Source organism: Panthera onca, chromosome F1, assembly GCF_046562875.1.
Source record: "Panthera onca isolate mPanOnc1 chromosome F1, mPanOnc1 haplotype 2, whole genome shotgun sequence".
NCBI lineage: Eukaryota > Metazoa > Chordata > Mammalia > Carnivora > Felidae > Panthera > Panthera onca.
The window spans coordinates 59,844,249-59,859,869 of NC_138355.1; the positions used below are offsets into that span (position 1 = coordinate 59,844,249).

General features: G+C 41.7%; 1 protein-coding gene across 1 annotated transcript in view; it reads left to right on the top strand.

The window, feature by feature from the left end:
• IARS2 (isoleucyl-tRNA synthetase 2, mitochondrial) overlaps window positions 1–15,621 on the top strand; it is a 64,223-nt gene that overhangs the window by 44,968 nt on the left and 3,634 nt on the right. The window contains exons 14-21 of the mRNA XM_078441297.2: window positions 11–104; window positions 7,897–8,005; window positions 10,136–10,238; window positions 11,237–11,362; window positions 11,931–12,062; window positions 13,190–13,296; window positions 14,074–14,219; window positions 14,926–15,116. Of these exons, the coding sequence (XP_078297423.2) occupies window positions 11–104; window positions 7,897–8,005; window positions 10,136–10,238; window positions 11,237–11,362; window positions 11,931–12,062; window positions 13,190–13,296; window positions 14,074–14,219; window positions 14,926–15,116 (1,008 nt within the window). The remainder of the gene's footprint in view (window positions 1–10; window positions 105–7,896; window positions 8,006–10,135; window positions 10,239–11,236; window positions 11,363–11,930; window positions 12,063–13,189; window positions 13,297–14,073; window positions 14,220–14,925; window positions 15,117–15,621) is intronic.

Here is a 15,621-nt window from a genome sequence, read left to right on the forward strand (position 1 = left end):
ATCTTACTAGGTCGGTGGTCCTGATGCCTTGGAGTATGTGCCCGGTCAGGATATCTTGGACATCTGGTTCGATAGTGGAACTTCATGGTCTTGTGTTCTTCCAGGTAATTTTAAACAGTAGATTATATACCAGTCAAGCAGTTTTGAAAATACATAAAAGTTACTCAGAAGAAATCTATAATCTGGGAGTATTTTTTTTTATTTGGGAGAAAATCTCCTGCCATGATACGATTTTAGATCTGGAAGGGCTCTTGGAGATCATTTAATCCAATGATGTCTAAATTTGTTTGTTTTTCCAAATGAAATTTTATATAGACCCACAATACACAAGGTAGATAAAAACGGACGTTTCTTCCTCCTCTCAACCAGCTCTTCTTGACACACTTAGCAACCCAAGGCATTAGCTCTGTAACATTTACAAGTCATTGAAACGGTCTGACTCCCATCCTTTTTCAGAAGAGGAAATGAGATTAGATTAGAGCCAAATTAGGTGATGGTTACATAGTTTAGTTAGTCTCAGACCAGAAATCAGGTACCCTGATCTCTGGTTCTTATTTTTCTTATACGACCTTGTCATTTCACAGCTCTTCCCCCCTCCACACAGGCAGCTGACTAATGTTACACTCACTCACAGGGCACACTGTGAGAAGGGAGAGACCTGGTGGGCAGTAGCAGGGAGAAGTAGGAGAAGGCACACATTGGAGGTTGTGTGTAGCAGCTTAAGAGGATATCCTTAAGCACACCAGGCGAACACCAGAGGGAAAACAAAGAGCAAAGCCCATCATCTCCGTGAGGTTAAAGACAGGAACGAGGATGAATCAGATGCTTCTTCACATTGCTGCTAAGCGCCACCCTGGGCCCAAGAGATCTTGCTTTCTGGAGCGAGAGAATGTGGGAAAGTAACTTATCTTTGCAGCTGGCCATTATTACGGGATTGAGAGGGATTGTCCCCAAGTGTGACTTGACATATCCTTTTGGTACTGGGCCTCACTATTGAGAGGACATATATCTGATTCCTGGTAGGTAAATATGATCATTTGTCCCCTTCTAGTAGCCTAGGAAATTAATCCATGTAAATTCATGTTTCCTCTATATTACAGCTAAAATACAAATAGTAATTCATAATGACTAGTATAAATTACATATTAATAAAATCTTTTACAGTTTTTAATAATTTTCAGAATTACTATTTCATAAGTTTCTCCCACCACACCTAAGAGAAAATACTGCAAGTTCAATTACTTTGTTTCCCTCAATTATACTGAAAATATAGGCAAGGACCACTACATGAGGTAGGTAGAAGTAGTGTTATAAATAGGAAGAAGAGTTCCGTATCTCCTACCACATTGGGGCAGCATCGTGAATTTCAGCAAAAGTGTGCCATGTGCAAAATCATTTATATGATATGTTTCAAAGTTCATTAACTTTTTTGGCCTTGGTATGAATGGCTGCTTCGAGCGTTGTTGCAGTTTAATTTCAGAAGTGGTTTCACGTTACTCCACACAGCAAGGTCGTGTTCTACTTAGAGACCTTGTGAAACTGCATGAAAGCTCGTTAAAACCCGTCTGTGCTGTGCTGCCAGTGGTGCTGGTAATAGTCACGTTCCTTCTAGTTGATGATGTTTTTAACTAAATACTTGGGAAAGAAATAGTTTATTAAATGAAGTTAGTGGTAGAATTACACCTAAGCAGTAGGTGTCATATTTAGATAATTAATTCGAAGAAAGAGAACTGATTTGTCATTTAAACTTGTATGTTGCCTGCATAGAGGCCGCCAGAACTTAAATAAGCTACCTTCACAGATAAATGCACAAGACTAATTTTAGACTGTAATTTCTCCTTTTTCACTGAGCTGTCATATTCCTCCTCCTCTTCCTCTAAATCAGTCAAACATGGTGTGAGGTTAGTCAAAGAATTAGATTAATTGGCTTATATTTTATCCTATTTACCTCTGAGCTTTTATTCTTTTTTGATAAGAAAATTTTCAAAAGACAGGGAGAAAGAATGAAGTGGGAAAGAGCCAAGATAATAGTGAATTCACGGTTTGAGAATCCATAAAACAAACTTTCCTTAAAAGAGAGAAAGAACAAGAGGGAGAAGTCTTTTTCAAGAAGGGTATTTTACTTTCCATTCTCAAATGCTTACATTAATTCTAATAAATGATTCAACGTCTGCGTATTTCCCTCAGAGTACGTTACTGCAAACTAAAATCAACTTACTTTTGAGTTTAATTGAGCTACTTAGTCTTCATCAGTACCTGTTGATGTTCAACAAGATGAATTTGGTGATTATGGCATACATGACTGGTTTTACTTTTCGTTGACACGTTTTACAACAGTGAAAGATTTGGCTTAAGAATTTGAACACCAGGTCAGGTACCTCTTTGATTGTCAGTTTAAGGTCAATAGTACTTAAACTGAAACTCGAACGCTTTCTGAAAGGGAATGGCGTTTTTAAGTGAATCATTTCTAAAACATTCTTTAAACATTTACCGAAGGCATTAATTTTTGCAGTGATTTAAAAATAATGTTTTCAAAAATTTTAAGTAAATTCTATTTTTTAGGACAGTTTTAGCAGAAATTACAGAGATCCCATACACTGTGCCTCCATTTCCCCATTTCGTGATTTGCTAACAACTCATGGAAATGTTGAGCACAGACAAAAGACTGGAAAGAGATGCGCTGTAATGAAATGGTTATCTCTAGGTAGTGGGATATAGGTGATTTTATTTTGTTTTAACTTCCCAGTGTTTTACAGATTTCTTAAAGTGAGAATGTACATTTGCTAGGAAAAACAACCATTACTAAAAATAAACTTACTAAAATAGGGAATAGTCCCAATAATTCATCATATGTGGTTGTAGCTGTACAGTAATTCCAGAGTATTCCAGCACCTTAGTTTGACAGATCTTCCTATTTCTTACCGTTTAAGACTGAGCTTATCTTTGTTTCTAAAGTTCCTACAAGCTTTATTTTTTTCATTTCTTGTCCAGAGCTCTGCTACGCCCAAACACCCCACTACCCCGTCCATCTTTTTCCACTGGTTTCATACACCACCTTGAAAGGCTCTGGCTTGCAGAAGTTTTCTGGGGTTACACTTCCTTTTCTAGGATGGTATTTTGCTTCCTTCCCAGTTCCAGCAATTCAGTATCTATATGAGAATGGAAAAGGCATTGAGACTTGACCCCTGCCAAGTATGAGCTGTTTTGTTGTGCTGTGATTAGTAGGCTGATGTCCTCCTATTTTATTAGAGCGTTGCAACGTATATTTCTAAGACAGAATCAGAGACCACGGATTTTTAAAATAGTTTAGGATAACGATACTTTCACAAGTATTCTTGTATATAAAAATGATTTGAAAAAATACACCTTTCTTAATTTTCCATCAGGAAATGTCAGTGCCCTTTGTGATAAATCTTTGTAATAATTAACGTTGACTGATAATGTGCTGTGTACACAGCATGTCCTATTGCTTCTTTAATCTCTCTTACAGCCTCGTAAGGTAAATACATTTTGGTGTTGTCCTCATCTTAGTAAAGACCTGGGCACGTGGGAAGGTTAAGCTCTGACCCCACACCTGGTGCGTCCCACACACGGGACTGGGACTCCGGCAGCCTCAGTGCCGCCCCCGAGCAGTCAGATTGCTGGTGTCCTGACGACTGTAAGTCTTTGGGCAGCAGCCAGCTTTTTAAACTTTTAGGGCAAAGGTTTTAGAGATTATTTAAACCCCTTGTTTGAGAGGTGTGTTAATCAAGGCTCAGAAGCGGTGTTGGCAGTAAGGTGACAGAACTTCGGTTTGATGCCCGGTTACTGTCAGTGATTGTTTCACCAGCCCCTGAGCAGGCAGCTTTCAGGGAGGAAGAGGATTTGGTGATTCTTTCTGCTCGCTCCTTCCTTCCTTCAGGAAAAGATTTCCACTAGCATTCTGTTATCAATCATCTCCTTGATTACTGCCACATCCCCAAAGTGGTCAGCAGTAGGAGGTTAACGTCTTGGGTGGAAGAGGATTTGAGTGCCGGCTTTTATAAAAGTTGAGAGTTACAGGAGTGCCTGGGTGGCTCAGTAGGTTAAGCAGCCAACTTCAGCTCAGGGCATGATCTCACAGCTTGAAGGCTCATGAGTTCAAGCCCCACGTTGGGGTCTGTGCCGACAGCTCGGAGCCTGGATTCTGTGTCTCCCTCTCTCTCTGCCCCTCCCCTGCTCACGCTCTGTCTCTGTCTCTTTCTCTCTCAAAAATAAACAAACATTAAAAAAAGATCAGAAAAAGAAGGTTAGGGTTACAAATGGCTACAAGTCAGTAGAGGGAGAAGAAAAGTAGGTTGTAGGTGTAGCATTGTAGATGTTGAGGCTAAAACACTTTGTTCTTACTGCATATGCATTTGTCTTCTTACCCTCTTAGACTTTCCTAGCTGCGTAGACTAGGCTGAAGTGCAGTTTTGCCATGATAACAAGCAGCACAATTATTTGTTATTTAACATAAAGTTCACCCCCTAACTGTCGGCTCCAAGAAGACAGGATGCCAGACTTCTTTGCATTTTCTGCCCCAGGACCTAGTACAGTGCCTGTCAGGTGATAAGTGCTCAGAAATGTTGAATGAATGGAACTGGCTTGATTTAATTATTTTAATTTTGTCTCCCACCTCTCCCCAGACCCACATTGTCACATAAGGATTATAACCCTGAATCCTGAATATTAGGGCATAAGGACCGATCTTCATTTCACAAATAGAAGGGGCTTTTAAAGTTGTGAGTTTAGATTTAAAATATGGGAATAATCTTTCCCAAAGACCTCATGTTCTTTTTTTTATTTTTTATTTTTTTGTTAAAAAAAATTTTTTTTAACGTTTATTTGTTATTGAGAAACAGAGAGACAGAGCCCGAGCAGGGGAGGGACAGAGAGAGGGAGACACAGACTCTGAAGCAGGCTCCAGGCTCTGAGCTGTCAGCACAGAGCCCAACGTGGGGCTTGAACCTACAAACTGCGAGATCATGACCAGAGCCGAAGTCTCGGCTCAACCGACCGAGCCACCAGGCGCCCCTCATATTCTTTAAAAACAAAATAAATAACATTTTATTCTGAAAAGTCACAGAGCAGTGTAAGGGAAGTAGCATCTCCCCTTCATCTAGATTTTCCAAAGTTAGCATTTTACTGTGTTTGCTTTATAGATTTTTTCCCTCTGGCTATGTGTATACAGTTTTTTCTGTACCATTTAAGGGTAAGTTGCAGACTTGATGCTGTTTTATCCCTAAATTTTTCGGTGTACGTTTTCTAAGAACATGGACAGTCTCTTATATCACCAATATGAGTATCAAACTCAGGAAATGACCCTGATTCCATCCTGTCACCATCGTGTCACCTATCTACAGACCTTATTCACATTTCACCCAGTGACGCCCTTTCTCGGGAAGGAGGGAAAATAAGTGTCCTAGGGTCTAAGACCATACGTGACGTGGGTGTCACGTCGCTTTAGTCTTACTTTGATCTTGCCTTTCATGCCCTTGACGTGCATGCATTTTGTCGATGGCCCTTCATGTTGAGTTTGTGTCATGCGTTCTCATGATGTGGTTTAGACTGTGCGTTTTGGGCAGGAATATCACGGAAGAGACACTGTGTCCTTTTCGACCTCGTAACAGAAGTCACACAGTGACTGACCAGTGACGTTGAACTTGGGTCACTTGGAAGTGGTGTCTGCTTGTTTTTCTCCACTACGGTCACTTCTTACCCCCATGTCGCCAGAGGGATTGTTACGTTAGGAAGTGTCTTGTCGGGAGACACTTGACAACTATGCAGATACCCTGTGTTCTCACCAAATTTTCACCCTGATGAGTCTTGACTGAAATGATTGTTACTTACGATGTTTGCCAAATGGTCTTTTATCTTAGATTGTTAACTCCTGAATTAACTGGTTAACTGTTGAATGCTGAAGTAGCCCTGAAGCTTGCTTGTGTGTATGTCCTAACAAATTTGAGACTAAGTTGTTCATAGAGCATTTTTTCTCCTTTTTTTATTTTTTATTTAAAAAACATTTTTTTTTTAAACATTTATTTATTATTGAGAGGCAGAGAGACACAGAGCGTGAGCAGGGTAGGGGTAGAGAGAGGGGGAGACATAGAATCCTAAGCAGGCTCCAGGCTCCGAGCTGTCAGCACAGAGCACGACGCGGGGCTCGAACTCACAAACCGCAAGATCATGACCTGAGCCGAAGTCATTGGCCCAACCAACTGAGCCACCCAGGGGCCCCACATTTTTTCTCCTTTTACTACATCTTCTTTTAAAAGACTTTATTTTTTTTTAAAGAACCATTTTAGGTTTATAGCAAAATTAGGAAGAGGGGAGCCTGGGTGGCTCAGTCAGTTAAGTGTCCAACTTCAGCTCCGGTCATGATCTCACAGTTCGTGAGTTCAAGCCCTACACTGGGCTCCGTACTGACAGTGCAGAGCCCACTTTGGATCCTCTGCCTCCCTTTCTGTCTGCCCCTCCCCAGCGCATATTCTCTCTCTCTCTCTCTCTCTCTCTCTGTCTCTCTCAAAAATAATAAACACTCAAGGGCATCTGGGTGGCTCAGTCAGTTAAATGACCTACTCTTGGTTTCGCCTCAAGTCATGATCTCACGGCTCGTGAGTTTAAGCCCCACGTTGGGATGTGTGCTGACAGTGTGGAGCCTGCTTGGGACTCTCTCTCTCTCCCTCTCTCTCTGTTCCTCCCCTGTTTGCATGCTCTCTCTCTCTCAAAATAAATATTTAAAAAATTAAGAAGAAGGTGTAGAGATTTTCCATATACCTCCTGCCCCCACAAATGCATAGCCTCTCTTATTATCAGTACCCTCCACCAGAGTGGGACATTTGTTACAGTAGCTGAGCCTACAGCGTCACATCATGACCACCCAAAGTCCGTAGTTTACGTTATGGTCCACTGCTGGTGTTGTACATATTCTAGGTTTGGACAAAGGTATAATGGACACGTATCCATCATTATAGTATCGCATAGAGTATTTTCACTGCCCTAAAAATCCTCTGTGCTCTGCCATTCATCCCTCCTACCCCAACCCCTCATCGCTCACCCCAACCCCTGCCTCACATGGCTTTTTAATAGTTGGTCCATCTTTGACTGGGTCATTGTCAAATTAGAAGTTTATAACTTGCCCTTTTTAAAAGATTCTTTTTTCTGATTTGTTTAATTTCTTGGTTAAATGTACTCCAGTGCCAGATTGTCTAGATTCAGAATCCCTCTCTACCGCTTACTGTCCCATAAATTTGGACAAGTTCTAAAACATCTCAGTGCTTCACCTTCCTCATCTGTGAAATGGGATGATGATAATACCTACCTTATCGAGTTACTGTGAGAATCAAATGAATTAACATAAAGCTAGATGCTCATTTTCATAAGAGACAACTGGAACTATTGATACCGGTAATTATTAATCAGTCACTATCTTTTTTTAATTTTTTAAATCTTTATTTATTATTTTTGAGAGAGAAAGAAGGGACTGAGTGGGGGAGGAGCAGAGAGAAAGGGGGCCAGAGGGTCTGAAGCAGCTCTGCACTGACACCAGGGAGCCCGATGTGGGGCTCGAACCCACATACTGCAAGGTCATGACCTGAGCCGAAGTTAGAGGTGCAACTGACTGAGCCACACAGGCGTCCCAGTCAGTCCCTAATTTAGGTAGTGCTTTAGTTACTTCTAAAGTAGTAGTTTGGGAGATCATACTCCAGCGTTTATTCTGTTTCTCTTGATTAATAAATGGGCAGCGAGAGGGTAATAGCTCCAGTGACTGGTAGCATGATGCATGAAATAAATGACGTGATTGCTTTTATTATTTTAACACTTTGATGCATATTTGTTTTCATTTTCCCATTTTAATTAACTTAAATTTCTCTGTTCTTTAATATCTATTTTGAGGTACTGACCAAAGAGCAGATTTGTACTTGGAAGGAAAAGACCAGCTTGGTGGTTGGTTTCAGTCTTCTTTATTAACAAGTGTGGCAACAAGGAAAAAAGCGCCTTTTAAGTAAGTGTTCAAGCTGAGCTAAAGGTGTCCTCATGCCGTGAGGACCTGTGCGGCGCCCTGGCCGGTGCCAAGCCCCGTGCCGAGCAGTTATCCCGGCAGAACTCGCCGTGTTGCGCTTCGCAGATGCTGCATTTTTTTTTTACAAATTGAAGGCTCAGGACCTCAGTGGAGGAAGTGCCTGCAGACGTGGTGGCAACGGCAGGAGAAGCAGAGTCACAAGTGGGGCCTGGAGATGGGACCGAATCATGCAGTCTCGTGACACAGCTTTCACAGTGAGGAGCCACTTCTTACGGACGAACAAAGAAGGTGGTTTCTTGAGATGGAATCTACTCGTGGCCAAGAGGCTGTGCAGATGGTTGGAAAGGACAGTGGAGGCTTTGGAGTATCACATGAATTTAGTTGTAAAGCAGTGGCAGGGTTTGAGGGCCTTGGCTCAGTTTTGAAAGGAGTTGTTCTCTGGGTAAAACGGTGTAAGACAGCATTGCGTGCCCAGAGAAGTGGTGTGTGAAAGGCAGGGTCGGGCATTGTGCCCGACTTCGCTGTTGTCTTTAAGAAATTGCCATGGCCACCCTCGCTGTCAGCGCCCTCCACCTTGACCTGTCAGCAGCCATCAGCATCGAGGCAAGACCCTCCCCCCGGCAAGAACATTGCAGTTTGCTAAAAGCTCAGGTGATAGTTAGCATTTTTTAGCAATAAAGTATCTTTTACTTAAGACATGTACCTAGTTTTTTTTAGACATAATGCTTTTGCACACTTCATAGAATACAGTAGTGGAGACATAACTTTTATATGCACTTGATCGCAGTGGTCTGGAGCCAAACCTGCAATATGTCCGAGTTATGCCTGGATATGATAAAGCACCTCCTTTATTAGCTTAGTCTCTTATTTCATGAGAAATGAGTTTGAAGTTAAAAAAAAAAAAAACAGCAATACAGAGAAGTCTTGTCACTGACACAGACTGTAATTCCCACAAGAGGTAAAGTCAGCATCGACTGGAGGAGTGGGGAAATCCCCGAAGACCTAGATCTTGAAACATGGGAAGACTTGACGTGGAGGATGGCACTCTGCGATGCTTGAAGACGGCCTGAGGTCACATCTCCTTGTGTCTGTAATGTCCACAAGTGGCTAATTAACTGAAACATTCTTGTTTTGTTAAATTAGGTATTAAGTTACAGATAATTGGTTTTCCTTATTCAAGTGTGTGGATAGAGAATCAGAAAAATTTTTGAATAGCTTAAGATTTTTACTATCTTACAACGAAAACCCATCCCAGAACAATTTACACGTGTAGGTTTCTTGTATAACCTGCTTTTATTTGATTGATTGATTAAAGACTGTAGTATTTTTTTTTTTTTTTTTTTTTTTTTTTTTGAGTAATTTCTACCCCCAACACGGGGCTTGAACCTACAACCCTGAGATCGAGTTGCATGCTCCACTGACTGAGCCGGCCAGACACTACTATAACCTGCTGTTAGAAGCCAGTAGAACAGCAGATGTAGTTTTCTCACATTGTCTTTTTGAAAATATTTTGAGGTGATAATCTGTTCTTTTTAAGACATAACAATACATAATAATAAGACATTTTTCCTGGTTAGTTTTAATGACCAAAATGAAAACATCATAGATGCTCAGGAAATATTTGTATAGTGAATGTAAACATCAGAATTTTTCTAGGTATGGGGCGCCTGGGTGGCTCAGTCGGTTGAGTGTCCAACTCTTGATTTTGGCTCAGATCATGATCCCACGGTCATGAGATCAAGCCCTGCGTCGGGCTCCGTGCTGAGTGTGGAGCCTGCTTGGGATTTTCTCTCTCTCTCTCTCTCGCTCTCTCTCTCTCGCTCTCGCTCTCGCTCTCACTCTCCCTCTCCCTCTGCCCCTCTCCCCTGCTTGCTGGTGCTTTCTCTCTCTCTCAAAAAAGTAATTTCTGTGTATAAGTAGAGAGCTTATCATCTAACAGTCATCACAAATAAGCAGCTGAGAATCAGGCTTTCAAGAAAAGCTTTCATGCATAATCTGTCAAGAAAAATCCTGGTTTTTGGATCAAGCTAAGATAACTCTTTTTAAACTATAAGTGACCTTCAAAAAGACTGTTGGAATTGTGTTATCATAATAGCTGATTTGTTTTCTTAGGACAGTGGTCGTTCATGGCTTTACCCTTGGAGAAAAGGGAGAAAAGATGTCCAAGTCTCTTGGGAATGTCATTGATCCTGATGTGGTCATCAATGGAGGACAAGTAGGTGGTTCTCTAAAAAGTCTTTTTATTTTTGCTTTAAGGCTTCTAAATTGGCAGCCAAAATCTTTAATGTAGTTACTTCGATGTAAAAAAAAATAATGAAAACCTATCTTTTATGCTAATAGCAGGTGCCTTACTGTGTTTTAAATCTAGGCTCTTAGGTAATACATGATTTTAATGAAAAAGGGAAGGGCTGGGGTTGTGGCCCTGTTGACTCATTTCAAGTTTGAGTCTCTGATTGGGTCCTGAACCATGCTATCTCTTTGTTTAACTGAACTTCAGAATTTGTAAAAATTTATTTCAAAAAACAATAAAAATGTACAGTTCAGTGGAATCAGTATAAGAAAACAATGAGATTACAATTCATGCTTCATTATTACATTCTCAGAAATTCCGCCCCTTACCGTGGGTCATTAATGAGCATCATCTCTGGAGTTGCTAATAATTTGGTTTATTTTGGAGTTGCTTTCAGAAAAGAAATCACCTGTCATTTTACTCCTTTGGCTTTTTTTTTTTTTAAAGTAGGCTTCATGCCCAGCACACAGCCCAGAGTGGGGCTTGAACTCATGACCCTGAGATCAAGACCTGAGCTGAGATCAAGAGTCAGACACTTAACCGACTGAGCCACCCAGATACCCCTTACTCCTTTGGCTTTGTACCACCCTCCTAATGTCCAGGAATCACTGCTCTGTGTAAGGAGTGGCTAGGGAGGACCGCCTCCACCATCAGAGAGGCATCAGGGCGCTGCTTCGACCCCAGCGGTCACAGATGGATGGATACAGAAATGCCCGCATCCACGCGTGAAACAAGATCGCAGAGCATACTTTTTCCCCAGTGTTGGTTTTTAGACACAGCTGATTTCTGAGATTGTTAGCCCTTATTTCATTACAGTGCAAGTATATCTTATGCTCACTTTGAGCTCAAATATGTCAGAGGAAGAATATCGAAAACATTCGTTCACCATTTATATGTTAATATGTTTTTCCCTCCACCGAAAGGATCAAAGCAAAGAGCCTCCCTATGGTGCTGATGTCCTTCGCTGGTGGGTGGCCGAGTCCAACGTCTTCACTGAAGTGACCATTGGTCCAGCTGCACTTAATGCTGCCAGAGATGATATTAACAAGGTCAGCGTCACTTCTTCCCATTTCCGAATAAAAAGTGAGCTAAATGACTTTTTTTTTAAATGAGGTACATTTTATTTGGCATTTCAAAACAGTGAAAACATAGTGTAATCCTAATAATTTTATATGCTGTCTTTATATTTTATAAAATATAACCTAGCATAAGATAATACAAAATTATATTAATTTTATATACTTTTTGTGTGCTCTGTGACCTTTCACATTCATTCCATTTATCTTTATTTTTGCCTGGGAAGCAGGTGAAAATAACATTCTACCTATACAGAGGAACACACTGGGCCACTGAAGGGGGATTTGCCTTTCTAAGGTTATAAAGAAATAACAATGAAAATTCAGTCTTCATGTGTAGAGTCCAGAGGTGGTTTCTGTACCTGGGCTATTGAAATGAGAGTCTGTTTTTTGACATTTGTAGTCTCATTTAGGAATGATCTATATATAAAAAAATATCCCATTAAGAAAGTCACGAGTTGGATAAAAATTACAGAAAAAACTTTTTAGTAAGAATTAAAGGCTCACGTTTGTTTTTGACTGCATATTTTTTTCTCGATAGCTTAGGAATACGCTCCGCTTTCTTTTGGGAAATGTCAGTGGTTTCAACCCAGAAACAGATGCCATTCCCGTTAACGATATGTATGTCATAGACCAGTATATGCTACACTTACTGCAGGATTTAGCAAACAAGGTAAGTATGAACTAATAAGCCTTTGGCAAATAGAAATACCAGCACTGTGGAATGTTGAAATTGGAGTTGCATGCAAGCAGAACAGACATTACTAGAAACAGTAACCGTGGCACTGAGAAAAGTCCTGCTTGGTAAGGTCCACACACTCTTAGGCTCACTTGAGGTAGTGAAGTCTTAGGATTTCTTCGGTGGTTTTTCAGGAGACTCACAGTACCTGGTGGGAACGGTAGGCCCAGACTTACCCTAAGACCACGTTTTTCTTTCGAGGTCTGCCTTACATATTTCCCCAAGAAGAAGGACTAAAGTGGAGCTATATTTTATCTGTAGATGTACTCTTCAAAGAATAGAAATAACTGAAATGACTGTTCCTCTGTGTTTCGTAAGATATTCTCTCATTTCTATATACACAGATAATTTGTGTTTTCTCAAAAATTGGAAATGTGGTTGCTTCCACGTACCCTGTGTCAGAAATGTCCCTGCAGACGTTTGCCCAATTTTACTTTTCTGGCGAAAATGAGGGAACAGTGGTAACTTGTAGTCTCTGCTGTTTTAAAATAGTGTGGTTTATCATTTAAAACCTGATTCCTGGGGCACCTGGGTGGCTCAGTCGGTTGGGCATCCGACTTTGGCTCAGGTCGTGATCTCACAGATCGTGAGTTCGAGCCTGGCATTGGGCTCTGTGCTGACAGCTCAGGGCCTGGAGCCTGCTTCTGATTCTGTGTCTCCCTCTCTCTCTCTGCCCCTCCCCCACTCATTCTCTCTCTCTCTCTCTCTCTCTCTCTCTCTCTCTCTCTCTCTGTCTCAAAACTAAACATTAAAAACAAAAACAAAAAAACTTGATTCCTTTGACGAGTATTCTTTTGTAGTTTCCAGAGTAGAATGTTCAGTGTTTTCTGAGGATAGTCAAATTTGGTAGCCAGAAATGTTTTGAAAGATCCTGTCACTACTGCATATCTCTTGTTTTGTATCCGTTGTGCCTTTGAACAGATTTTGAAAAGAACACATTTTGCTCATAGGGCGAGGGCTAGGCTCACTGAGGGATCCAGGGAGGATAATGCAAGCTCACAGGACTTACATTTTTGCCTGTTTATCCCATCTTCCAAATTGTTTTGGCTTTTGTTCCTTAGATCACCGATTCATACAAACAGTATGATTTTGGAAAAGTTGTTCGGCTGTTACGAGCATTTTATACCAGAGAACTCTCGAACTTTTATTTCAGCATAATCAAAGACAGGTATGTGGGACTGAATATTCAAACATTTCTTGAGTGTCTACTCTGCTTGACAGACTCCGGGCGTACATCGGTGAGCCAGACGGGCGGCACTGTGCAGTCATGAAGAAGTTGGGTTCTTGAGTTCAGGGGTAATACAGCCTCATAATGCGATTATGAGAAGAGCTAATATAAGGAACGTGCTTTGTGCTCTGCGTGGTAAAGTAAGCGCTCACTAAGCAATAGGTGCCAGTGGGGGTAATGAATCTAGTGCCTGTTCTCAGAGGAGTTTATAAATTTTGAGGAGAGACCAAGAGACAGGCAGCTGTTGCCATACGAACATTGTGTCAGAGCAGTACTATCCAGTATCCTTTCAGAGGAGGGCTTGGTGCTTAGTCTTCCTGGATGGCGGGTGAGCCACCGTGAGGTGTCAGCCCCGACCCGTGAGCACCTCAGGGGCCTTACACACGGGGATCGTAACCCCCAGTCCTCCGAACACAGGAAGATGAATACCATCGACTAACGTATCAGTGGTCAGGGTTCCGGCTGTCGTCTCTCGGAAAACCGACCTGGACGCGCGCCGCTGCGGGGAGTGTCGGGGGAAGGCGAGCGCACCCGCAAGGGGCGAACTGGGACAGCGGGTTGGTCAGTAAAGTTACGTGATGGAACATCTGCCTCGGAAAATCGGAAGGTGGTTAGAGCCGGAGGATCGGCCACCGCAGGAGGAGACCCGGCCCGAGGCAGGGTCTCCCGGCACTTGCGTGCGTGTAACGCCCGGCCGCGCGCTTTGTTCTCGCCCAGGCTCTACTGTGAACGCGCCGGCGACCCCGGACGGCGCTCCTGCCAGACCGCCCTGGCTGAAATCTTGGACGTGATGGTTCGTTCTTTTGCTCCCATTCTTCCTCACCTGGCTGAGGAAGCGTTCCAGCACATACCTTACGTCAAAGGTAAGGAACACTCGATTTGTTCTCACGATGAGAAAGACCCTTCCCTGGTGAGGATGCGATCTCTGGTTTTCTCTACTCCGTGGAAGGGGCGCTTTCCCGTCCACGGGGCGCGCGTGTGGCAGGGCAGGTCTTGGCCCTTCAACCGTCTCTGCCCTTGTTTGGGGCCGCGTACGATGCATTTCAGATTGGCCTTCAAGCCACCACGGAGTGCTTTCTGAAACGTACGAGCAACTTGACATTACCGCAAAATCAGTTTTTCCTCAATGCCTTTCTAAATGTGTGAGATATATTTTAGGTTTTATTCAGACAAAGTGTGGTGCCTTTAGTGAATATTTTTATCACGGTTTTTTCCCCCTGATTGTTAATTACTAAGCTTATGGTAAATTAGAACTACAGAAATTCAAACAGAAAAAGTCACTCACAATCTCGCTATCCAAAGACAACTGTTAATTTGGGGCTATTTTTTCGATTTTATTTTCTTCTAGGCATCCTTTTTTTCCTTTTGAGGTCTTACTATATATTTTTTCCTTTGTTTAAATTTCCAAATGTGAATATAAATATTTGGTAAACATTTAGAATGGCTCCATAATATTTACCATAAATAACAATTCTTATTTTCTGTGAATACATGTTTCATGGTTAGAGCTCTGCGTATGGTTTAAAACGGCTATATGTGAATTACTTTACCTTTTTTTTTTTTTTATAGAACCCAAGAGTGTTTTTCGTACTGGGTGGATTCGAACAAGTTCTATCTGGAAGAAGCCAGGATTAGAGGAAGCAATAGAGGGCGCCTGTGCAATGAGAGATTCATTTCTTGGAAGCATCCCTGGTAAAAATGCCGCCGAGTACAAGGTCACCATTGTGATAGAGCCCGGGCTGCTTTTTGAGATAATAGAGGTGAGGAGTGGTTTGTACCTTTGAAAATGATGTTAGGATCCTACAGCCTCACCTGAAATTTGGCTTTTAAAAATCTCCGTGTAAGTAAGATTTTGTAGTTTCCAAATCTTGTAACCCTGATATTATCACAGATTCTGTTTCCTACTTTTCTGTGCTTCCTTTCCCTCCTTCTACAGAGTATGTACTTTACCAGAGGGGCAGGGAAGGTGCAATAAAGTCCTATTTGAAATGCAAAACCTTGGGCCTACTTGGATGTGACAGAAACCGATGACATTAGTTTCCACTACATAAAAATTGAGAGTTTTGTGTTCACGGTTTAGTTTTCTGCGAATTTTGTCAAAACAAATCCAAGAACGGATTTCAATCTTTTTCTCAGGAAATCTGAAGAAAATTCATTTGTTGTAGCAAATCAGCATGCATTCTCTGAAAGCAGTCATCCTATTTTTATTTCCAAAAGGACCATCAGAATTTTCTTCTTGGGATTCTTAGGGGTTCATTGGCCAGA